Source organism: Dendrobates tinctorius, unplaced genomic scaffold (genome assembly GCF_039654945.1).
Source record: "Dendrobates tinctorius isolate UK_male_01 unplaced genomic scaffold, ASM3965494v1 ptg000017l, whole genome shotgun sequence".
Taxonomy (NCBI): Eukaryota; Metazoa; Chordata; class Amphibia; order Anura; family Dendrobatidae; genus Dendrobates; species Dendrobates tinctorius.
This window is the reverse complement of record NW_027361685.1, coordinates 7618442-7643729: the sequence shown is the minus strand read 5'-3', so window position 1 is coordinate 7643729 and position 25288 is coordinate 7618442. Positions and strand designations below refer to the sequence as shown.

The window sequence follows — 25288 nt, the reverse complement described above, 5'->3', positions numbered from 1 at the left end:
CCTCACTGATTGATCTCCACACAGCTATTATTGTGATGACCGCCTTTCTATTATTCTAATACACAGACTCAAAAACCCGCAGATCATGAATGCGGAGTCTGGTGGTTTTCTTAGAATCTACTGCACCAACTGGTAAATTGTGTGACACGTAATTTAATTTACACCAAAAACAGGGATTAATCGGGTTAGTCATACTGGACTGCTGTTATACTGAACCCTACTGTAGCTAGTGTAACACAAGAGAAGGTCGCCAGCGTCTGAGCAAACTGAACAGTGGCAAATCCCCCGGCCCAGATGGCATTCACCCATGGATATTGAGGGAATTGAGCTCATCAACTGACAGACCTACTGTATCTCATCTTCTTAGACTCACTTGTACTTGTATTTTCACTTTTTACATTATTCTTATTTTTCATTCATTTTTGTTTTTTCACATATTTTATTTTTTTCTGCTCATTATTTCTCCCTTTGTCCTGACACCCTTTCACACAGTGTCAGTATTCGTTCATCTACATATAATCTGTAATATTTCCGCAAGTCCTTACCATAATGTATGTGCACATTAATAACTTTTATTCACCGACTCTGGCACTCAGCACTTTGTACAATTTTATGTTCCCTCCCCATTCCTTCAAGTCTGGTTTTCCTCACGATGCGATTCCATGCCTTTTATGCCAAAACATTGTCCTTATACATGGCTGTTTCCAGCTGAATTCTTAAAAATGGCCGCCAATGTGCACCTGCACGCTGTGCTCCTGTGCCTTTCTGCACTGTCAGGTCATCTGCTTCGTGATCCATGCGAGTCTATGGTGTCACTGGGTTTGATTTAACCCGACATTCATGCCGCAATGATGGTGGTGGGTAGAAGCAAATCATAATGACGCATGCTCCACTGTAATTGGCAGATGAGATTATCATATAAATAGCTAATGGGACTGGACTCCAATGGCAATTCCTCTTGAGAAAGCTGATATGCTAAACGTGCGTCGGGGGAGCGTGGTAGGTTCATCTTATCCTCCCTTACTATGGGTAAGCATTGCAATATTATTGAACTGGACATGTCCACATTGGTTATGGCTAGTGATGGGCGAGCACTAAAATGCTCGGGTGCTTGTTGTTCGGGTCAAGCAAACTGGAATACTCGGGTACTCGGACAGAACAACGAGCCCAATGTAAGTCTATGGGAGACCCGAGCATTTTTACCGCGATCCCGGGGGTCCTTTTAAGGTCTAAAAACATCTGAAAATGATGGAAACACTGCTCAAATGACATGGGAATATCATGGGGATCACCCCTGGAAGCATTTGTCACTCCTAGGTCACAGCTGTAAACAATGTTGTCAGAGTTTCTTGCCATTTTTACCGGTGCAACAAAAAACATACAAAAACAAATTCAAAGTGGATTTTGCTGGGAAATATGTTAAGGTACATCCTTTCCAGGTTAATGACTTTTATATAAGGCAAAATAATTAACCCCAGGCCAAAATCTTCCTCCGCCACTTGGGCTATGTTCAGACACAGCGTTGTTGATGCGTTTTTCAACTTTAACATTGCTTTCAACCAATACAAATGCATTCACTGGGAAATGTCATTGTAACATTTACCAACCCTAGCTGGCCATGGGGGGGTAGTACCGGATGTATTATTAGGAATGTTACTGGCCCGGTCCATCTCCCTACAATGGCATACAGAAGATTCCAACGCCATGGAGACGTCACAGTGGGATGATTTATGAAACCTGCTCTATATGTTATTTCTCACTCTAGGAGGACTGTTGTTTCTGTTGTAGAGTGTTCTCTTTGGTGGTGGCACGGCTCTCCTGGTATATTCCCGGCGAGCTCCCACCACCGATTTGTAAAGTTAACTATGTTTATTTTTTTATTGTTCTCTGTTACCTCCCTTAATACCTGTTCATACCTGCGGCTTCCTGGGACCGAAAGGGATGGACACACCGTACTACTACACACCGCGCTGACCTCACCCTAGGACCCAGGATAAGTATACCCCACACATCAGATTCTGACACCATTTACACCTCACCGCACTTATGATTCTTGCTGTGGAACGTTGCGGGCCTTAACACCACCCTTAAATGCAGTTCTAATACACATAAAATGATTCCGACCAGATGTGATTTTTCTTCAGGAGACGCACTATTGCCACAATCTTATCGCCAACTCTCACTCCTCAACCACGACTATAAACTCTTGGTGAGGATCCTGGTGAAGTGACTGCAGATGCTGCTACCTGGCCTCCTATGTGAGGCTCAAACAGGATTTAGCCAGGGACTGAGCAGTGTGGCAAATATTCGCATGGCGGTCGCAGCCACGGTCCTGGCTCAAGATGGATTGAGGCCACCTGCAATGCTGATGAGTCTCGATGCTGAAAAGGCCTTTGACAAAGTGGCATGGCCTTTTCTATATGAAGCCCTGGATAGGGGAAATCTCTGCCCGAAGTTCTTACAATACGATCAATACCTCCATGCAAACCTTATACTCAGGTGTCAGTCAATGGATATGATGCGCCATCAATTGATCTTTTTCGGGGAGTTAAACAGGAATAAAATTTTGGAAAATTGATGTCATATCTTGGAATATTTTGAAGTACTCGCTCGTTAGACCGTCGGGGCCAGGGGACTTATTATTTTTCATTCCTCTAATTGTTTGCTGTATTTCTGTTTGGGATATTGGTTGATTCAACATGTGTAATTAGTCTTCCGGTATTTTAGGAAGTTTTACGCTCTTTAAGAACTGATTTATTAGTTGGGGGTGAGTTGTGGTATTGCGGTATTTTCCTGCAGATTATAGAGGGAGGAATAGTATTCTGAGAAGGTGTTCGCAATTTCCTTAGGGTTATATATTATATTTTTTGGTCGCCCTGTACGTGGGACAATCTTTGGTTATTTTGGCTCTGATTTTATTGGCTAAAATTTTGCCCGCTTTGTTTCCCTGCCAGTAATATTTGGCTTTACTTTTCCGTAGATTGTGCTCGTATTTGGGTTGGAGCAGTTGGTGTAGTTCATACCTTAGTTTCTGTAATGTTTGGAGGATTGTTTGAGGGGCTACGTTTGTGAGCCTCTTCTAGTGCGGCTATGTTTTGATTAATTTCCTCTATTTGGTGTAGTGTTGCTTTTTTATTCTGGAACGCTATTTTACCCCAGATGTCGGCCTTGTGGACGCACCATACTGTAGATACGGACACATCGGGTGTGTTATTAATTGTGAAATATTATGATAATGCTTTCTGCAATTGGGGACTAATTTTATGGGATGTGATAAGGTAGTTATTCACTCTCCATAGAGAATATGTTGGATAGTTGTGTCCCTCTGTAATTTGACCAGAGACCGGGGCGTGGTCCGACCAGGTTATGTTCCCTATCGCGGCCTTTTAGACGTCCTGTAATAACCATTTATCTGTGACCATTAGGTCAATTCTGGAGTCACCTCTATGGGAGTGTGAGTAGAAGGTGTAATCCCGCTCGGAAACATCATAGAGTTCTTCCGCTAGGAGGGTCTGAGAGAGTGATCGGGTATTTTCTTTCTTTTGAGGGGGCACGAATTTATCAATATTAGGACAGGGGGTGATGTTAAAGTCCCCGCAGACTAACAAGGCGCCTTTTTTAACCTTTGCTACTACCGCCAGGGTGGTCTTTAAGAAATGAAATCTGCCTGGAGTTAGGGGCGTAAATAGAGACAATTGTGCAGGTCTTGTTATTTATGGTGCAGACTAGGATGACGTATCTGCCCTCGTCGTCCACTACGCTGGTGATTACCCGAAAGCTGACGGTGTTCTTTATCGCGATTACTACTCCTCTTTTTTGTCAATTGCTTGGGAATGAAAGACATTTGGGAAGTTCCCATTCTGCAGTCTATGGGCGTCAGTGCTATATAGGCGGGTGTCCTGAACGCACCATACATCTGCTTTTAGGGATTGGGCCTCTTTCCATAGAAGGATCTTTTGAATGGACCTTTTACAATAATGCTGGAAATGTGAAGAGCCATGTACAGATTAGATAAAATCTATGTGTCACCACTAGACAATTAGGAAAAATGGGGGAATAACAAAAACAAATTTTAATTTTGTGAAAAAAACTAACTGTAACTCCTCTTGTGCCTCCGCAGACCATGGTGAAAAATAGTCTTGTATTCTCTTCTCTTGTCCATGTCCACTCCTTCATCAGGGTGGGTGGCATCTTCTTCTGCGGGGAGCTGGTATCCTCATCCATAGTGTGCTGTTCCATGTAAAGTTATGATTATATGCTTATATAGATTGTGTTATGTTACCATTCTTTGTGTTCAGTTTTTCATTTGGTCTGCTGCCACCTTCTGTCATTTTTCTGTATAGCAGACTGCAGCTAATTAATTCTAGTACATGCCTTCCACTTCCAGGTCAGTCATTCCTTCTCTTCCTGCCGGTGGCCATTATTAGTTTCATTTTCTCCTGGGAAAGACACGCTTAGCAGGCTGTGAAAGGCATCAGTTTTTTTACCACAATTTGCTCAATCATCTTGCTACCAACTTGCTGCACACACATCGCTGTATCACTTTGGTCGCTACATCTGCACTTCTGGAGAACCTACTGCATTATCAATCATATGCTGTATGTCCAGATTCCCAAATAAACAAGTCTGGACTTCACAATATCTGGTTTGTATCATCTCTCCGGACGCATGAACAGCAAAACAGCAACAATGGTCCTGTCTGCTCTGCATTGAGGAAACGGAAGGTAGGAATCTCTCCCAGCCCCAATCAACTACACCTCCATTCGCCTCATGTGGGGACAGAACACATAGTCCCCACCGACCACTTCTGCAGAAGAGACATGGCCTCTCGGGGGAAGTCAGGACCTGTGTGGCTGCATTCTTGGAGACGATCAGCTTAACAGGGTAGCCCCGCTTGTACATGATCCCGTTGTCCTGTAGGATATTGGTGGCTGTGGAGATCTCCCGCCTTCTGTTCAGGGTGACGGTGGATAGGTCAGTGAACACCATGATGCTCTTGAACCTCTCTGGGAGCTCCGGTCCGCCCTCTGCAGCTTTTATAATGGCTTCTTTAAAATGATAAAAATAAAGCCTTAAAGTTTTAGGTTGGTGGTCTCCTCATCTGCCTCATAATGAGAGTCCAAGAAGTCGTTGTGGGCTGTGGAGAATTCCTCCAGCTTCTCCTCAGTATGGCTGTTCTGTCCCCTATGTGCCCAATGTCTTTCTGTAGTGCAGTGAGGGCTGAGGTAATGTCACTGTGTACAGCCTGCTTTAGATCTCCTAGCAGGGACTTCAGTGTGTCCTCAATGATGGGGTGGAGGGGTGCCCTGTGTCAGGTGCATATACTTGCGCTTTGTTGCTCTGCTTCTCCAGGCTCTTGGGTGAAGAGCTGCCCGATCTCTCCTGTGCCTGCTCCGCTGCACTCATGCCCCTCTGGTGTGAGGTCTGACCCGATGTCAGGAGACCAGACCCCCCAGAGCGCTCCACTCCGCCGCTGGCTGCATGGTGGGTGCTGCGGCGGCCATCTTGGATTTTCCCAGGCGCCGGCACAAAGTCTGTTATCCTGCCCGGCGCTGCTCCCCTGCTCCTCGGGATGTGCCCCATCAGTGCCTGGACTTCGTCTGAGGTCGTGATAAGTGGAATTGCTGGTTTCCCCCACCGTTAGCTGCTGCTGGGGCACGGAGCTAGCGTTCCCTGCGCCCACTCAGCTCCTCATCCAGACACGTCCCCGTGTCCTCTCATTATATAAGCTATTCATCTATAAGTGCACAGGATCTATTCCCCTTATACACTGATATCCAGTGATAGATCTACAATCCGTTTACATATATCTATGTATGGATTTATCTTATACTCAATAAATACGGTGCACTTATCTCATCTCCACCTTGATAGTGACGCTCTCTTAGGATACATGTTACTCTATGATGGCACTTCTGCACACAGCCACTAGGTGGCGCTACATTTGACATTTGCCTGAATTTTTATATCCACACATGGTTTACACAAATTATATTTTCTTGTGGTAACTATATACAATTTAACATTAGAAGCTGTGTATTCTTGTAATTATTTGTACGTATACATGATTGACTACCACTTCTGTCTCTGTAAAAACAATCCCCTTTAACCCCTTTCCGACATCAGGCATAAATGTACTTCCTCCCTTTGATGTGTGTGCCGGCAGTGAGCCCACATCTTTTCCGGCACATGTCAGCTGTACTGAACACCTGTCATTTTCCCCTAACAGCCTCTGACAGCGGCATTTAATGTGCACTTCCAGCAAGCGCCGGAAATCCCGCCCATCGGTGACCCCGTCACATGATCATGGGTCACCGATGAGTTGGCATGATAACCAGAGGTCTCCAGCAGACCTCTATGCTTGTCTCTGCCAGAATGCTATGAGCGCCACCCAGTAGCCAAAACCACATGGATCAGGGATTGTCCCACCAAACTCCCGCTCTCCTTTTTATGGGCAAAACGCTACTCAGACAACACAGGGTGAGGGTAAGACAGTGTGGCAATGCTTTATTGTACCACAAAACAGGCAGATAACACATAGAACAGTCCCAGCAAAATACCCAAGATGGTGGACATTACAGAGTCTCACCCTCCACTGACCCGCTGGGAAAATAGCTGCTGTGACTTCAGATCTTCCAGGGTCACTACCCAGCTGTGGCACACACAGAGAGGAGGTAACGACAAGCGTAGGAAGATGACAATCCATACAAGGACAGTTGATCCGAGGATCACAACCTGGCTTCATATTTCAGGGTCGACTACTCCACCTGTGGCACGCACACAGAGAGGAGGTAACAATAAGTGTAGGAAGATGACAGTCCATTGAGTCCATAAAAGGTACAAGGCCAGTTGATCCGAGGATCACAACCTGGCTTCTCCAAATGTATCCATGGTTCAGTGATGGTCAATGGAGCAGATCTGTATTCTTCCAACCGAGGCTGAAAACCCCTAGGTTGTTTCCTATTGAATGATCGATCCGTGTCCCTTGTGATGATGTTGTGGCTGCTGTCCTGTCTCTTGTCCTTTGGATGTATGGATGTCTTGGCATAATCTCTCTGGCTGTTTCTCTCTCTCAGTCTCTTTATACAGATGCATGTAACCTATTTTTAGACTTAACAAATGTCCCTCATTCAGTATTTACATAAAGGGTAAGAATGGAGATGAGATCAAGTAGCATTACTTGATTATTTAACCCCTTCCTGACATCCGACGTACTATCCCGTCCACGGTACCCGGGCCCGTATGACCGTGGACGGGATAGTACGTCTACCGCGATCAGCGGCGCCCACGTGGTGAGCGCCGCTGATCGCGGCCGGGTGTCAGCTGATTATCACAACTGACACCCGGCACTATGTGTCAGGGGCGGTCACGGACCGCCCCCGACACGTTAACCCCTTGCACACCGCGATCAAACATGATCACTGTGTACCGGGAGTTAAAGGGAAGCATCGGGAGGGAGGGGGCTCCCTCCGTGCTTCCCTGAGCCCCCCACGGCAGCGCAATGTGCAGCGCTGCTGCCGGGGGCTCCTATCCTCCAGGACCCCGGATCCAAGATGGCGACGGGGGCCTTCGGGGACCTGAGGAAGCTGGCTTCCTCAGTGCCTGCAAAGCGCAGGCAAGAGGAAGTCTTCTTCAATGCCTGTGACAGATTGCTGATCTGTCACAGTGATCTGTGATGTGACAGATCAGCGATCTGTCACAGGACAGTGATGTCCCACCTGGGACTATGTAATAAAGTTAAAAAAAATTAAAAAAAATGTAAAAATAAATTAAAAAAATTCGCCAAATAAATTAGAAAAAAAAAAAAATATTCCCTCAATAAATCCATTTTTTGGAAATAATAAAAAAAAAACAATAAAAGTACACATATTAGGTATCGCCGCGTCCGTAATGACCCGCCCTATAAAACTGTCCCATTAGTTAACCCTTTTAGCGAACCCCTTAAAAAATAAAAATAAAAAACGAAGCAAAAAATAATGATTTATTATCATACCACCAAACAAAAAGTGTAATAACGCGCGATCAAAAAGACGCATATAAATATCCATGGTACCGCTGAAAACGTCATCTTGTCCCGCAAAAAACGAGCCACCACACAGCATCATCAGCGAAAAAATAAAAAAGTTATAGCTCGCAGAATAAAGCGATGCAAAAATAATTATTTTTTATATAAAATAGTTTTCATTGCATAAAACCGACAAAAACATAAAAAAAGACCTAAATGAGGTATCGCTGTAACCGTACTGACCCGAAGAATAAAACCGCTTTATCAATTTTACCGCACGCGGGACGGTGTAAACGCACCCCCCCAAAAGAAATTCATGAAACGCTGGTTTTTCTTCATTCTGCGTCCCAAAAATCGGAATAAAAAGCGATCAAAAATTTTCACGTGCCCGAAAATGGTACCAATAAAAACGTCAACTCGTCCCGCAAAAAATAAGACCTCACATGACTCAGTGGGTCAAAAGACGGAAAAATGATAGCTCTCAAAATGTGGTGATGCAAAAACTATTTTACAATAAAAAGCGTCTTTTAGCGTGTGACAGCCGCCAAACATAAAAACCGCCATAAATAGTAAATCAAACCCCCGTTATCACCCCCTTAGTTAGGGAAAAATAATAAGGGTAAGGCTGTGTGCACACGCTGCGGATTAGGTGCGGATTCATCCGCGCGGATTTTGTAAAATCCGCAGGTGAAACCGCAGGTCAAAAGACCTGCGGTTTTACCTGCGGATTGCTCTGCGGTTTTGTCCTGCGGTTTTTCATCTCCTCAATAGAGGAGATGGCAAACCGCAGGAGAATCCGCAGAAAGAATTGACATGTCAATTCTTTCTGCGGATTGAAAACCGCGGAAAATTCCGCACCGTCTGCACTGCGGTTTTTGATTCCCATTGATTCCCATTCCCAAAACCGCTGCGGAACCGCAGCAAAATCCGCAGCGTGTGCACACAGCCTTAGGGTTAGGGCTAGGGTTAGGGCTAGGGTTAGGGCTAGGGCTAGGGTTAGGGCTAGGGTTAGGGCTAGGGTTAGGGCTAGGGTTAGGGTTAGGGCTAGGGTTAGGGCTCAGATTAGGGTTAGGGGTGTGTTGGGGTTAGGGTTGGAGTTATAATTGGGGGTTTCCACTGTTTGGGCACATCAGGGGCTCTCCAAATGCAACATGGCGTCTGATCTCAATTCCAGCCAATTCTGAGTTGAAAAAGTCAAATGGTGCTCCTTCCCTTCCAAGCTCTGCCATGCGCCCAAACAGTGTTTTACCCCCACATGTAGGGTATCAGCCTACTCAGGACAAATTGCAAAACAATTTTTGGGGTCCAATTTCTCCTGTTACCCTTAGGAAAATAAAAAATTGGGGGCAAAAATATCATTTTTGTGGAAAAAAATGATTTTTTTATTTTCACGTCCGAGTGTTATAAACTTCTGTGAAGCACTTGGAGGTTCAAAGTGCTCACCACACATCTAGATAAGTTCCGTGGGGGGTCTAGTGTCCAAAATGGGGTCACTTGTGGGGAGTTTCAATAGTTTAGGTATATCAGGGGATCTCCAAATGCACATGACACCCGCAGACCATTCCATCAAAGTCTACATTCCAAAACGTCACTGCTTCCCTTCCGAGCCCCGACGTGTGTCCATACAGTAGTTTTCTCCCACATATGGGGTGTCAGCGTACTCAGGCCAAATTGGACAACAACTTTTGGGGGGCCAATTTCTCCTGTTACCCTTGGGAAAATGAAAAAATTGGGGACTAATTGATCATGTTTCTGGAAAAAATACGATTTTTTTATTTTCATGCCCTGGCATTAAAAAACTTCAGTGAAGCCCTTGGGGGTTCAAAGTGCTCACCTCACATCTAGATAAGTTCCTTAGTGGGTCTAGTTTTCAAAATGGGGTCATTTGTGGGGGGTTTCCACTGTTTAGGTACATTAGGGGCTCTCCAAAGGCAACATGACACCCGCAGACCATTCCATCAAAGTCTGCATTCCAAAACGTCACTACTTCCCTTCCGAGCCCCGACGTGTGCCCATACAGTAGTTTTCTCCCACATATGGGGTATCGGCATACTCAGGACAAATTGGACAACAACTTTTGGGGTCCAATTTCTCCTGGTACCCTTGGGAAAATAAAAAAATGGTGACTAAAAGATCATGTTTGTGGAAAAAATACGAATTTTTTATTTTCACGCACGGGCGTTATAAACTTCTGTGAAGCACTGGGGGGTTCTGAGTGCTCACCACACATCTAGATAAGTTCCTTGGGGGGTCTAGTTTACAAAATGGTGTCATTTGTGGGGGGTTTCCACTGTTTAGGTACATTAGGGGCTCTCAAAAGGCAACATGACACCCGCAGACCATTCCATCAAAGTCTGCATTCCAAAACGTCACTACTTCCCTTCCGAGCCCCGACGTGTGCCCATACAGTAGTTTTCTCCCACATATGGGGTATCAGCATACTCAGGACAAATTGGACAACAACTTTTGGGGTCCAATTTCTCCTGGTACCCTTGGGAAAATAAAAAAATGGTGACTAAAAGATCATGTTTGTGGAAAAAATACGAATTATTTATTTTCACGCCCGGGCATTATAAACTTCTGTGAAGCACTGGGGGGGTCAAAGTGCTCACCACACATCTAGATAAGTTCCTTAGGGGGTCTAGTTTCCAAAATGGTGTCATTTGTGGGGGGTTTCCACTGTTTTGGTACATCAGGAGTTTTCCAAACGCGACATGGTGTCCGATCTCAATTCCAGCCAAAAACGTCAAATGGCGCTGCTTCCCTTCCGAGCTCTGCCATGCGCCCAAATAGTGGTTTACCCCCACATGTGGGGTATCAGCGTACTCAGGACAAATTGCACAATAACTTTTATGGTCCTATTACCCTTGGAAAAATAAGAATTGAGGGTGAAAAGATCATTTTTGTGGAAAAAATATGATTTTTTAATTGTATGGCTTTATGTTATAAACTTCTGTGAAGCCCATGGGGGTTCAAAGTTCTCACCACACATCTAGATAAGTTCCTTAGGGGGTCTAGTTTCCAAAATGGTGTCATTTGTGGGGGATTTCCACTGTTTTGGTACATCAGGGGTTTTCCAAACGCGACATGGTGTCCGATCTCAATTCCAGCCAAAAACGTCAAATGGCGCTGCTTCCCTTCCGAGCTCTGCCATGCGCCCAAATAGTGGTTTACCCCCACATGTGGGGTATCAGCGTACTCAGGACAAATTGCACAATAACTTTTAGGGTCCTGTTACCCTTGGGAAAATAAAAATTGGGGTGAAAAGATCATTTTTGTGGAAAAAATATGATTTTTTAATTGTACCGCTGCACGTTATAAACTTCTGTAAAGCCCTTGTGGGTTCAAAGTTCTCACCACATATCTAGATAAGTTCCTTGGGGGGTCTAGTTTCCAAAATGGGGTCACTTGTAGGGGGTTTCCACTGTTTAGGTACATCAGGGACTCTCCAAACGTGACATGGCGTCCGATCTGAATTCCAGCCAATTTTGCATTGAAAAAGTCAAACGGCGCTCCTTCCATTCTGAGCTCTGCCATGCGCCGAAACAGTCGTTCCCCCCCACAAATCAGGTATCAGCGTACTCAGGACAAATTGCACAATAACTTTTGCAGTCCAATTTCTCCTGTTACCCTTGGTAAAATAAAAAAAATTGAACCTGAAGTATTTTTTTTGTGAAAAAAAGTTAGATGTTCATTTCTTTTTAAATATTCAAAAAAATTCCTGTGACGCACCTAATGGGTTAATAAACTTCTTGAATGTGGTTTTGAGCACCTTAAGGGGTTCAGTTTTTAGAATGGTGTCACTTTTGGGTATTTTCTATCATATAGACCCCTCAAAGTGGCTTCAAATGTGATGTGGTCCTAAAAATAAAATGGTGTTGTAAAAATGAGAAATCGCTGGTCAACTTTTAACCCTTATAACTTCCTAACAAAAAAATTTTTTTTTCCAAAATTGTGCTGATGTAAAGTAAACATGTGGGAAATGTTACTTATCAAGTTTTTTGTGTGCCGTATCTCTGTGATTTAAGGGCATAAAAATTCAAAGTTGGAAAATTGCGAAATTTTCAAAATTTTTGCCAAATTTCCATTTTTTTCACAAATAAACGCAAGTTATTTGAATGAAATTTTACCACTAACATGAAGTAAAATATGTCACGAGAAAACAATGTCAGAATCACCGGGATCCATGGAAGCGTTCCAGAGTTATGACCTCATAAAGGTACAGTGGTCAGAATTGTAAAAATTGGCCCAGTCATGAACGTGCAAACCACCCTTGGGGGTGAAGGGGTTAAACTACTTGCATAGTTTTTCCCTCTCTGCTTTAGAAGTCAACAAACTGGCTCCATAACCCAATGCATAATTAACATATCGGCAAAGATCACTAGTGATCAAGGATAAGCGCACAAAAAAGTCAATATTCCAGGCTTACACAAGCAAAAGTGTTTTCTTGACCAACCAGAAATCAATATTTAAATTTAAAGCCAACATACAGATAACATTCTGTTATTCTTTGTTTGCTAAAAAAATAGTCATCTGGTTAATTAAGATACAATGCTGTATGTCTTCACAATGCCAAAAGTAGAAAAAAAAATGTTTTTAAAAATATTTTAAAAAATATGAAATTTCAAATTACCCCCCCTTTTGCCAATTTCAAAATAAAGCAATAAAAAAAATCACACATACACACATTTGTTGTAGCCGCGTTCAGAATCGCCTGATCTATCACTATAAAAAAAGAATTAACCCGATCGCTAAATGGTGTAACGAGAAAAATGTCAAAATGCCAGGATTACTTTTTTTGGTTGCCGCAACATTGCATTAAAATGCAATAAAGGATCACCAAAAGATCGTATCTGCACCAAAATGGTCTCCATTAATAACGTCAGCTCGGCACACAAAAAATAGACTTTCACCCAACCCGAGATCATGAAAAATGGAGACGCGACGGGTATCAGAAAATGGTGCAATTCTTTTATACTTTACCTAATAAAGAGGAGTTATTTTTACTGATACAGTGGGTATGGAAAGTATTCAGACCCCTTTAAATGTTTAAATTGTTTCATTGCAGCCATTTGGTAAATTCAAATTCATACTATCTATTCCTGACACTGGAGTGGATTATAAACTTCCGAAGTATATAGTTTGAGGTCTGGGATCTGCCAATATGTGGCTAGTTTTCTGACTGTTTCGAATAACATGATACATGATTTAAGTTTTTTTCGTTTAGTCTCGCTTGAATATAGGTCAATATTAAATAGTCTCTTGATGAGTCGTCTTTGGCGAGGACGATGAAACCCGTAGAAATGAGAGGCTTGGAGAGTGAGTGTGTAAACGTCACCTCACCCTATATACTGAGATGTGGAATATATGTTTTTTATATCAGTCACTTTCCGACGAATCTTCAGGGGGTGAATTATGGGTATAGTTTTAAATTTGGAATTAATAAGGTTGAGTTTTATTCTTTTGTCAGCAAACATTAGGAATGACAAGAGACAAACCATTTAAGAAGATTCAATTTTGGTTAAAACTATTCCAACATTATGAACATGAAAAAGTCGTCTTCCCATTGTGACGTCTCTGATGTTTTTTAACAGTTGATTTCCAAGTAAAATATTTCCCACATTAAGAAAATGAAAATGGCCTCTCCTCTGCGGAACTGCTCTGATGGCGATCAAGAAGCACTTTCTGGTTAAAATATTTCCCACATTCTGAAGAGGAAGAAGGCTTCTCCCCTGTGTGACTTCTCTGGTGCTTATCACAATCTGATTTATTGCTTAAACATTTTCCACATTCTGAACATGAAAAAGGTTTCTCCCTTGTGTGAGTTCTCTGGTGGGAAACAAAATTTGATTTCTGCGCAAAACATTTCCCACATTCTAAACATGAAAAAGGCTTCTCTCCTGTGTGGATTCTCTGGTGCTGAACACAATATGATTTATTATTAAAACATTTCCCACATTCTGAACAGGAAAAAGGCTTCTCCCCTGTGTGAGTTCTCTGGTGGGTAACAAAATTTGATTTCTGTGCAAAACATTTCCCACATTCTAAACATGAAAAAGGCTTCTCTCCTGTGTGGATTCTCTGGTGCTTAACAAAATCTGATTTCTTGTTAAAACATTTCCCACATTCTGAACAGGAAAAAGGCTTCTCCCCTGTGTGAGTTCGCTGGTGGATAACAAAACTTGATTTCTGCGCAAAAAATTTCCCACATTCTAAACAAGAAAAAGCCTTCTCTCCTGTGTGAGTTCTCTGGTGCTGAACACAATATGATTTATTATTAAAACATTTCCCACATTCTGAACAGGAAAAAGGCTTCTCCCCGGTGTGAGTTCTCTGGTGGGTAACAAGCTGTAATTTCTGTGCAAAACATTTCCCACATTCTGAACAGGAAAAGAGTTTCTCCCCTGTGTGAGTTCTTTGGTGGGTAACAAAATATGATTTATGTGCAAAACATCTCCCACATTCTGAACATGAAAAAGGTTTCTCCCCAGTGTGAGTTCTCTGGTGCATAACACAATCTGATTTATTCCTAAAACATTTCCCACATTCTGAACAGGAAAAAGGCTTCTCCCCTGTGTGAGCTCTCTGGTGTCTAACAAAATTTGATTTACGTTCAAAACATTTCCCACATTCTGAACAGGAAAAAGGCTTCTCCCCTGTGTGAGTTCTCTGGTGTCTAACAAAATATGATTTCTGTGCAAAATTTTTGCCACATTCTGAACATGAAAAAGGCTTCTCCCCTGTGTGAATTCTCAGGTGAGTAACAAAACGTGATTTCCATGTAAAATATTTCCCACATTCTGAACATGAAAATGACTTCTTTGCTTTAGGAGCAGTTTGTTTTTTAATGTCTCTTTTGTGACTTTGATTTTCTTTAGTAGTCGGTATTGAATCAGAAGATGTGACCTGTTTCATAGGATCAGATAACAGATCTTTGCTGTGAATGGATGATGATATATCTGGAGTAACAGCAATCAATTCAGTTGTATCTTGTAGGATCTCAAGATCATCAGATTTAAAAGTTGAAGATGTCAGCTGTCCCTCTGATCTCCTGGTACAGTCATCTGCTAAGATAAAAAACAATTATTATTTATTAATAAAATATCCTTGAGTTTTATAATTTTGAACATTTATACTTAGCTTGCCATTTTTATGGACAGTTTATGTAAAAGCTTTAATTATTTACCAAGACAATGACAGTTCACAGTCTAATAGAAAACCTTGTTGGATGAACCAGTAGTGTGTGGTGTTCAACTGTTTGTTTATTCCACCTCCCAAATATCAAATAAAAAAAAAAAAATCAATGTTATGTAGGTGAAAATAATACCAATTCTCATCTCACAAAAACAAGTCCCCACTCAGGTCCATCATCTGTCAATGGAAAAACAGAGGTTCCCGCACTATTAGTGGCTCAAAGGCTGTTGAAAAGCAACAAGGTTTCTATAAACCAATCCAGCAAAATCCGCTCTCACTTCGGAGTCTTGCAGTGTGCGCAAACAACATTTAGTATCCCTGTATTTAGCAATATTATAGTGAGAAGAACCCACTTAATTTGCGGTGTCTCCTGGAGAACAATCTGGGCACTATGTGCTGGGTAAGAAAATGACAAATGTGTAATTTTCACTCTCCAACATCCACTGCGTGTTAATTTCTGATAAGTGGCTGTGGAGTCAAAATATTCACTCCTCCTAAGGATTATAACCCTCAGTGAATTAATTTATAAAATGGAATCACTATGGGGATTTCTACTATTCTGGTTTTCTGTCATTTAGTTACATTAGGGTTTCTGCATATGGTGTGTCCAATCTCATCTGGGATCTGTTCCTGCTGTCCAGCTGGAGTAATCTGCTCCATACTTCAGCCAATTGGAAAGTACCACACCCTACTAAAGCGCAAAGCACATGGCCGGAATCTGCCAGATACAGCGCTGTTCTCCTCTGGTTCAGTCCTCTGTGCTCAGCTTGCGGCTTGCGTATTTGTTTCCTGCTGTGACCGTGGCCCATTTACTGACTACTCTTGTGTCTTCTGATTCTGTATTCTGTCCTTCTGGTTCTGACCCAGCTACCTGACTATTCTTCTCGCCATCTAACACCACAGAATAGCAGGTGACACCATGGTCCAAGCCTTGGGGTCCCAGTGTATGTCCAGATTCCATGTAAGGGTGTTATAGGGCGGTGAGCAAGGCAATCCTTGGGATATGGAAAGCAGAGAAGATAGTGCCAAGCATGTTCATGGTGGACATCTTTTGAGCTGCCAGGTGACCATGAACAGTGCTCCCAATACATTGTGTCTGCAAACTATTCCAGCAAGATCTGCATTCAAATAGCTAAATGGCGCTCCTTCCCTTCTGAACACTGCCATGTGCCCAGACAGTAGTGTACAACCGTATGTAGGGTATAGTGCGAAGCTGGAAAATAATTTGTAAGATCCATTTGTTTCCTATTATCCTTTGTGAATAATTCCAAACTTACCACCACATAAAGTGACACACGTCAGATATTAATAATGGGGCCTGATTAGGAACTACTGAGATGATCAAACTCCAGTCTCCATCAGTAATAAATGAGTGGTGAAACCTCTCTGGTGTAATTAGAGTATGGGTCTCGGAGATTTCACAATCTATACTATCCTAAGCTCCAATAATATTTTCTGTCAGATGAGTTTCAAGAAGAAATATTAGGCATTTATAGAGAACTGTGTATAAGGCCAATTTCAAATGTCCTGATATTTCCGGTACCAGAGATGTCCATGTGTGTAATACTTGTGGCACATGTGTGACAACCGTGTGCCACCCGTGTACAGCATCAGTACCACATGGATGGCCGGCAGGGAAGAAGCGGTACAGTAAGTGCTGTTCCCCGGTGGCGGGTGCTGAAGACGCTCTCATCATTCTCCTCTGCTCTGCCGGCGGGTAGAATGATGAGAGTTATATTAAAGTGAGAATGATGACAGCAGGTGGGGGCTTTTGGGACTATTACGCCCATCAACCTACACCTGCTGCTAAGTACAGTGACATCAGGAGTGGATGACTGGAGTATTCCTCACCCACCGCCTGCGCTATAACTAAATAAATGAATGAAAATACCGGCGTGGGTTCCCCTGTATTTTCTATAACCTGTCTGGCAAAACTCACAACTGGGGGCTGCAACCCTCAGCTGTCAACTTCAGCAAGGCTGGTTATCAAGAATAGAGGGGTCCTCACACTGTTTTTTTTAATTATTTAAATAAATTATTTAAAAAACGGTGTGGCGTTGCCCTCCATTTTTGACAACCAGCCTTGCTAAAGCTGACAACTGGGAGGCTGGTATTCTCAGGCTTGTAAGGGGCCATGGATATTGACCCCCCCAGCCTAAAAATAACAGCCCGCAGCTGCCCAGAAAAGGCATCTATTAGATGCGCCAATTCTGGCGCTTTGCCCGACTCTTCCCACTTAGGTGTTGGTGAGTATAACTGTGTTTGTTATTTTTGAAAAAGGAAAACTGTTTTGTTTTATTTCTAATAAAAGACTTTATTCTGGCTGTGTCTTTATTTACCATGTAACTTTGGGGTTCGTAATGGATAGACACCTTTCCATAACCAAGCCGTGGGCTTGATGTCACCTGACAACAAAAGGGTGACATCAACTCCACAAATATACAAATATGAACCCCACTTGCCACCGCTACAGGACAAGTGGGAAGACCCAGGAGAAGCGTCGGAATTGGCGCATCTAATAGACGTGTCTTTTCTGGGCAGCTGCAGGCAGGTTACTGTTGAATCTATATTTGTAGTTTTCAGTTAATGAGATTCTCGTGCATCAGGGTGGGGTTGTGGGAGTGGCTGTGGGTTGGGCTGTGGGCGGGGCTTTATGTGGTGCTCTGTGTACATATTCATCTGTATTGGCTTATGACACTAATTCCTTCAGTGACCTGCCCCCTATTTTACATAAAAAATTACATCCAGAAAAATGGCAGCACCTGCGCAGTACCATCTATAAGTAAGAGATAGATGCTACTGGACAGGTGCTGCCAGTGTCATTTGTAAATTTTTATTTTCTAAGCCTCACAATAGCCACAATATTATAGGCATTATCACCAATAATATCAACATTATTATATGCATTATGTAATAATGGGGGCAGGTCAGTGAGGGGTCAGTAACCTGTCATAAGCCAATACAGATGCATATGTAATCAGCACACCTCATAAAGCCCCGCCCACAGCCCCACCCACAGCCCCACCCCAGAACACGAGAATTTCATTAACTGAAAACTACTAATACAGATTAAACAACAACCACAAGACGGATTTCATCACCAGGTATCATTGTAATCGGTATAACGGCGCTGACCTGACAGTGTCTGGAGGTTACTGAGCACAATCCTGCTGACAGGTTCCCTTTAAATTTAGATCTTAGACATTTGGAAGAGGCAATGGAGAGATTTTTTTCAAGACTATCAGGGAGTTACAGACTCACATTAGGCAGGAAGGCCGATCCGACCACAATCAAACTATCATACAAAATGAACAGGTTAAAAAAAGACGTAGAATAAAAAATTATGTTATATCTCCAACAGCAACGTATGTACGAGGGGAGAACACTAAACCGGAGCTGCCCTCATTTATGGTGGACCATTGGAGCCACTATGAGTCCTGACCGGAAGAGTAGAGAAAGTATTAGCGCCCCCATTTCAGGAGAGATTGTGCAGTAATCTGAATTCCTTAGGATGGAAAACATAATGGAATTCATGACGTTTAGTAAATCTATGAAACCAGGGCTGGAGCCAACACATCTCCTGCAGGCGGGAATAAATGTATATTACAGCCATCAGCCACGCACAGCTTAGAGATCTATCAGGGCACAGGTGGAATGTTTGTCCTGTAGTTTATCACAATCCTCCTTGAAGTTAGTTGCTTTTAAAAGAAATTGAAATTTCAGGCTAAAGGGAAACTCTGTTATTGTACAGAAAATTCACACTTGCCATATTTTTTGGACCATAAGACGCACCTCGGTTTTAGAGGAGAAAATTAGGAAAAACAAATTGAAGCAAAAAATGTGGTCAATTCTGTACTTAATATCCCCTATCCTGGTATATATGGTCCCCTCATAACCATTCTGATACACATGGCCCCCTCATCCCTACCCTGGTATGCAAGGCCACCTCATCCCTATCCTGGCATGCATGGATCCCTCATCCCTATCCTGGTATGACTGGCCCCATCCCCATCCTGGTATGCATGTATCCCTCATCCCTATCCTGGTATGCATGGTCCTATCCCCATCCTGGTATGCAGGGCCCCCCATCTAATCCTAGTATGCATGCCACCTCATCTCTATCCTGGTATGCATGGCCCCATCATCCCTATCCTGGTATGCAGGGCCCCCATCTCATCCTGGTATGCAGGGCCCCCATCTTGTCCTAGTATACATGGTCCCATCCCTATCCTGGTATGCAGCGTCCCCTATCTCGTCCTGGTATGCATGGTCCCATCAGCCCTATCCTGGTATGCATGGCCCCATCCTTATCCTGGTATGCATGGTCCCATCAGCCCTATCCTGGTATGCATGGCCCTGTAGGAGGAAGGACCAGAACATTAAAGGCAACAGTGTCTGTGGGCCGTAACCATTGGGACTGCCACTAGTGTGGCAGGGGGACAGAGAACCTGACGGGGACAGACCTGTGACCTCTGCTGCAAAGGGCGGGTCTGATATAAAAAGGGGGGTGCGCCGGAACCTGGGGTTTCTGGCGGAAAGACAGGAGGTGCAGCAGAGGAAAGTTTGCTCCCTCCCAGTGGGTAACACTACTGACGACAGACTACGCTAGAGTGCGCACCCCCCAACATCCAGCAACAGCACCAGTGACCGCTTCCCGCTGCCGGACGCCGACCCTACGTGACCGCAGGCAGGAAGCGCTGACCGTACTGTGCAACGCTTGACAGCAGACAGTGTAGAGCCCACGGCTCCCGTCGGAGACTTTGACTTTACATCCGCGGCTGCGGCCTTGATACCAGAACCCTCCGCCTCATCCGCCGAAACAACAGCCACCGGTACCTGGACACACAGCAGCCCAGCAAAAGGTCCCGGACTCTTCTTCACCGCTAAGAGAGAGTGCCTCCGGTTCATCCAGGACCGCTTCCTCAATGTGACGCGCCGTCTGCGGCGCCATCGTGGAATCTTTCAACCACCTCCCTTCGGACGACAGAGTCTGATAAGTTGAACCCTACCGTTTTTTCCTCTCCTGTCGTTAGCAATTCTTTTTTCGTTGTTACCATTGTTGACAGGTGAAGTCAAGCTGTCACTGCATAATACTGAACTTCCACATATTTGTCCGCGCAATACTTCTGTGCATCTTGTATATATTAACTCCCTGCGTGGAGAAAGCGTTGTTATCTTTTTCTCTGGTTATAAAAAGACACCCGTTAACACTTGCTCTGCCCCCTGCTCGTCACAGCATCCAACACACCTGCTGGTAACCTACAGCCCCATCTCGTCCTGGTATGCAGGGTCCCATACTTATAAGTGGCCCCCACCCCCATTCCTATCCTGGTATGCATGGCCCTATCAGAAAACATTAAAAAAACAAACCATTACACTTTTCTACCCGGTGCTCCCTTGCAGCCTCTTGCTACGGTGCCAGCAACTGCTTTATGCTTGTAAGCAGCGCTGGGAACAGTGCGTATTCATGAATATTCATTTATCTTAAGTAGCGGCACATGTGACCACCGGTAGCAGCAGGAAGCTAGTTGCTGACACTGCGCGCTACTGAAGAGCAATGAATACTCACTGCCCTTTGAGTGCACAGTCCTGGCATCTGTGCTCTGCTTGTGAGCAGCGCATGATGTCTCTGCCAAGTGCTGCTTACAAGCATATAGCAGTTGCTATCATCGAAGCAGGACGCTGTGAGGAAGCGCGGGGTAGGTAAGTGTAATGGTTTGCATTTTTAATGTTTTCTAATGGGGCCATGTGTTATGATTAGGTAACTGAGCAGGATAGCTGGGGAATAGGCTAGGCAACCAGATAACCAGAAAGGTTGGTAACTAAGCAGATTGCAGACCCCTAAACTGACAACACAACTAGAATTAGCCATGGGATGTACCTACGATGCCTCGGCACAGTCAAAGAATTAACTAAGCCTAAAGCAAGAAATGGGAAAGCTAAACTGCCCCAGAGTAGAACCCCAAAGGAATAGATAGCCCCTGAACATATATTGCAGATGAGACAAGATGAGGCACAAAACACAGGTAGAAAATAGAGTAAGCAAATGATGGGGCCCAAACTGTCTAGATAGAACAGGACAGGAAAGATACTGTCTGCAATCATGCAAAAACCCTAAGAAAAATCCAACACGTATGATATGCAAAAATACTGAGGCCACACGACTTGTCCCCCACTAGATCAGAATTCTGGTGTGAACTGGAAGCAAAACAAAAGATACTGACATAGCAGGGGATTAGCAATACTGAACACACTGATATGAGCTGTGGCATATGGAACAGGGTCCTGTTATGAATGGGTCACCGAGGAGGAAAACTAAACAAGCTAAGTCACAGAAAGCCAGAGAGGTTGGTAACAATGCAGATTGCAGACCCCTGATCCTAACCACACAACTAGCAGCAGCCGTGGAGTGTTCCTACGATGAATCTAGATGCCTCGTCACAGCCGGAGGACTAAATAAGCCTAAAGCAAGAAAAGGGGAAAACTAACTGACCCAGAGCAGACCCCAAAGGAATAGACAGCCCCCATGTCATGGTCACGTGTCTCTGGGCACACAGCGGTTACCGCAAGGTGAACCCATAACACACGTGACCCTGGATACACCGCCTCCAGTGGGGCGCATTTAAATAATAAAACGTGCAGGTGGATACGCCGCCTCCACCTGGCGAATTTTGGTATTACACGTTATACAATAATCAAATAATAAAGGGGGAACCTGGGTAACTTTAACAATGGTGGGCCCTGCGATAGGGAATGGGGACGTGGAGACCTCCTAAGCTCCCCTGAGCCAGTGTCCCTGCACTCCTTACGTTCCCTATACAGGCTCCGCACCTGTCGCCGTACGCGAACCTTAACCCCTTGCTCGCCCTGAACCTAAACCCTCACTAGGGAATAGGTCGGTGCGGAGACTAATCCCACCAATGCACTAATAACACACATGAGGAAAGAGACAATACAGGGGAAACACCACTTAGCTTTGCTCTGTTGCGTACGCTCCTAGCAACAGAACCCACCACCTGTGTGCATCTTCTCCTCCACCTGGATCCATCACCATAACAGGATCCTTCACCTTAGTGCAGCCTTGGAGCAGAGTCCACCACCAGTTGCTGCTGCTTAGTAACAGAGTCCCAAAGATGAGTTCAGCTTCTGACACGAAGTCAAGCATGGTTGAGTCCAGCTCAGCAGCCAAGTCCCACATGGTGAGTGCCACTCTCCATAGTCGCCACTCCACCAGTCCATGCAGACACTTCCCGCTGACACCATCACTGCGACCCCACCACGCCATGCCAGCCCTTCGTCCAGACACCATAGCTGACACGCTTCCCCCTGGCTAAGCTGCACAGGACTCCTCCTCAGCTCCATCCTTCCACCAGGCTCTCACCAACTCAGAATCCATGAATGAATATCACCAGCAGTGATTGCACACCCTGAGACTCATTTATAGAGCCCCACACCTGAACCATAATTATGTGCACATTAAACCCAAAGTGCAATACCACTAACCACCACCGGGGACAGTCAAGTCACTTGGCACTTGCCAAAGTAAAAAAAGTTCACCCTGTGCAATTTAAAACTGTCAGATCAAATTCAGATCATGACACCCCACACATGTATTGACAGTGAAACAAGATGAAAACACAAACACAGGCAGGAAAATAGGCTGAGCAAACGATGGGGCCCAAACTAACTAGAAAGGACAGGAAAGGAAAGACACTGTCTGCAATCTGCCCAAAAAACCCTACAAAAATAATGTCCAACACTTCTGATAACAAAATTAACCCTGAAGTCACTAGACTTCTCCCACTATATCAGCACTCTGAAATATTCTGAGACAGAGCAAAAAAGAGGCCAATCTAATAAGGGACAAAAAGCAAATTGGCAAACACAGATAAATAAGAGTGGAAATTCAGCACAGCCCCAGCTGGGGCTGGCTGACCACACAAGAAACTGAATAGACCAACAAAATCAAGTGTGAACATTAGCAGAAACACTTAGCTTGAGATGACTGGAACAGAGCTGAAAACCAAGACCTGAAAAGCCAGAAGGAATCACCAGCACCAGAATAGGGCGTCGGCTGTCTTAAATCCAGTCTGAGATTCCAGAGATCCAATCGTTATCCTCATCATCAGGTGGCAGATCTCTACTAATTAAATCAACCTCACTATCTCCTGTTACCACCAGAGGGAGCCCGGAAGGAGAACTCACAACTGGTAGACCAGAAAATGAGTTCACAACAGGGTCCAGCACAGGTCCCCGCAGGGAACAAGGCTGAACTAACACCCGCAAAGCAGAAATCAGAGAAAGGCAAAAACTGGATCAAATGCAAAAAGATTCCAGCAAACAAATGACTTATCTGAATGATGCAGGACCAAGCAGGGGGCAGGCAGACTTCCAAATGCACAGGAAGAAGCCAAATCACCAGCAACAATTGAGGGAAGGTTGCTCACTTAAATCTTCCCAGTCTGTAACACCTGACCTCCAATCATCATCTTCAGGTGATTGACTTTTGTCAACCCGACCAGCTCCATTACCTGCAGCAACCACCAGAGGGAGCCCAAACTCAGAAGCCAGGTCACAAGTGTTCACAACAGCCATGCATACCAGGATGGGGATGGGGGTGTGGGCCAATTATAAGGATGGGGACATGCATACCAGGACCGGGTTTGGGGGGGTAATCAGATCAAGACACTATTAGTAAAGAGAAATGAATATTCATTGTCCTCCAAGCCCATGGGCGTGGAATGCAGTGAATATTAATTTCTCTTTAGCAGCGGGAACACGAGTTAGCCGCAGCCATCGGCTCCAGCCTCCTGTGACCATCTGCCGTTCAACCACCTTCCCACCACATCCAGAGCCGGTACATCAGACTATAAGATGCACCCCCCCATTTTCCTCAAGCGTCTTATAGTCCTAAAACTACGGTAGTTTTAACACAAATTGAAAAGTGGGGATAAAGTGAAATTAGTTATTGTACAAAAATTCACACTTGGCCTCACTGCACATCATAAAAGCAAAGTTTGACCAGAAAGACTGGACCTGGTCATGAGACATTCAGCAGCACAGAAGGGAGAGAAAATTCATCCAATAAGATCTCAGGGATCTAGGAAGCCAACAGCATCATTACCCTCCGCTTTCTCTTACAGGCCCAGCATAATATTTTTCTTCAAGTGATTTTCTAACCTTTCAGCGCATTCTGCATAGGCTGTCATTTGACTTCCAGGGGGTAGGTGGAATCTCCAGGTTGTAAGTTCTATAGAAAAGGGCTTTCAATGCCCAAAGTCATTTGAACAGTTTTGGGTGGAGAAGAATGTTGTGGTCTAGAGGCAAAATGGTGATCATGGTAATACGGCCGGACTACACCCCCGATAAAGCAGCCACAGCCGGTGACTGAGAAGAATCTGTGACGTCTCTGCATTCAGTGGTTACTACTCACCTGGGTAGTCATATGTGGGAATCTCCTCTTTACACCATTCATCACCCCTCACATATGTCTCTGTAGTGATAATATGAGTCAGATCTTCATCCTGAAACAAATATTGTAAAAGGTCACAGACAGATGGAGAAGTCCCATCTATGATCAGCTCTAATCCTGCCATCTCCACCGTTCTCATTACACAAGTATAAAACATATAATACTGGGGGATAAAACAAGACTGAGCACAAGACCTTCACAGCCGTCTACACATCATAGGGGAGATCTCCTGACACCTTCTCTCCATCTACCTGATGATCCTGAGGAGCACTGGGATCTTCTTGGTTACAGTCCTGTGGAAGAAGAGGACGGGGACATCTCTCTGGTGTTGTCCTCTTACTGGATAGATCTGGAGGAAACACATACAGGGACTGAATTCATTCTCTACATACAGATAATTATAGGCCGTGTGTATTTAGTCCTGTCTATTACCTGGAGATGTGAGGGGCTGGGGAACCTCCATTATGACGTTCTTGTACAGATCTCTGTGTCCTTCTAAATACTCCCACTCCTCCATGGAGAAATAGACAGCGACATCCTGACACTTTATAGGAACCTGACACATACAATGATACAGTCATCCCCCGATCCCTTCATAGTGTTACTGTATAATGTCC

The 25288-nt window shown here is 44.2% G+C and overlaps 1 protein-coding gene across 1 annotated transcript; it reads right to left on the bottom strand.

Moving 5' to 3' along the window:
• Positions 1-13430: 13430 nt before the first annotated feature.
• On the bottom strand, positions 13431-25016 carry LOC141082269 (uncharacterized). The gene is made up of 3 exons (XM_073566210.1): positions 24923-25016; positions 24633-24723; positions 13431-15069 (listed from the first exon to the last, which is right to left on the bottom strand). The coding sequence occupies exon 3, from the start codon at positions 14918-14920 to the stop codon at positions 13628-13630; it is 1293 nt and encodes a 430-aa protein (XP_073422311.1). The 5' UTR covers positions 14921-15069; positions 24633-24723; positions 24923-25016; the 3' UTR covers positions 13431-13627.
• Between the last annotated feature and the right edge of the window lie 272 nt (positions 25017-25288).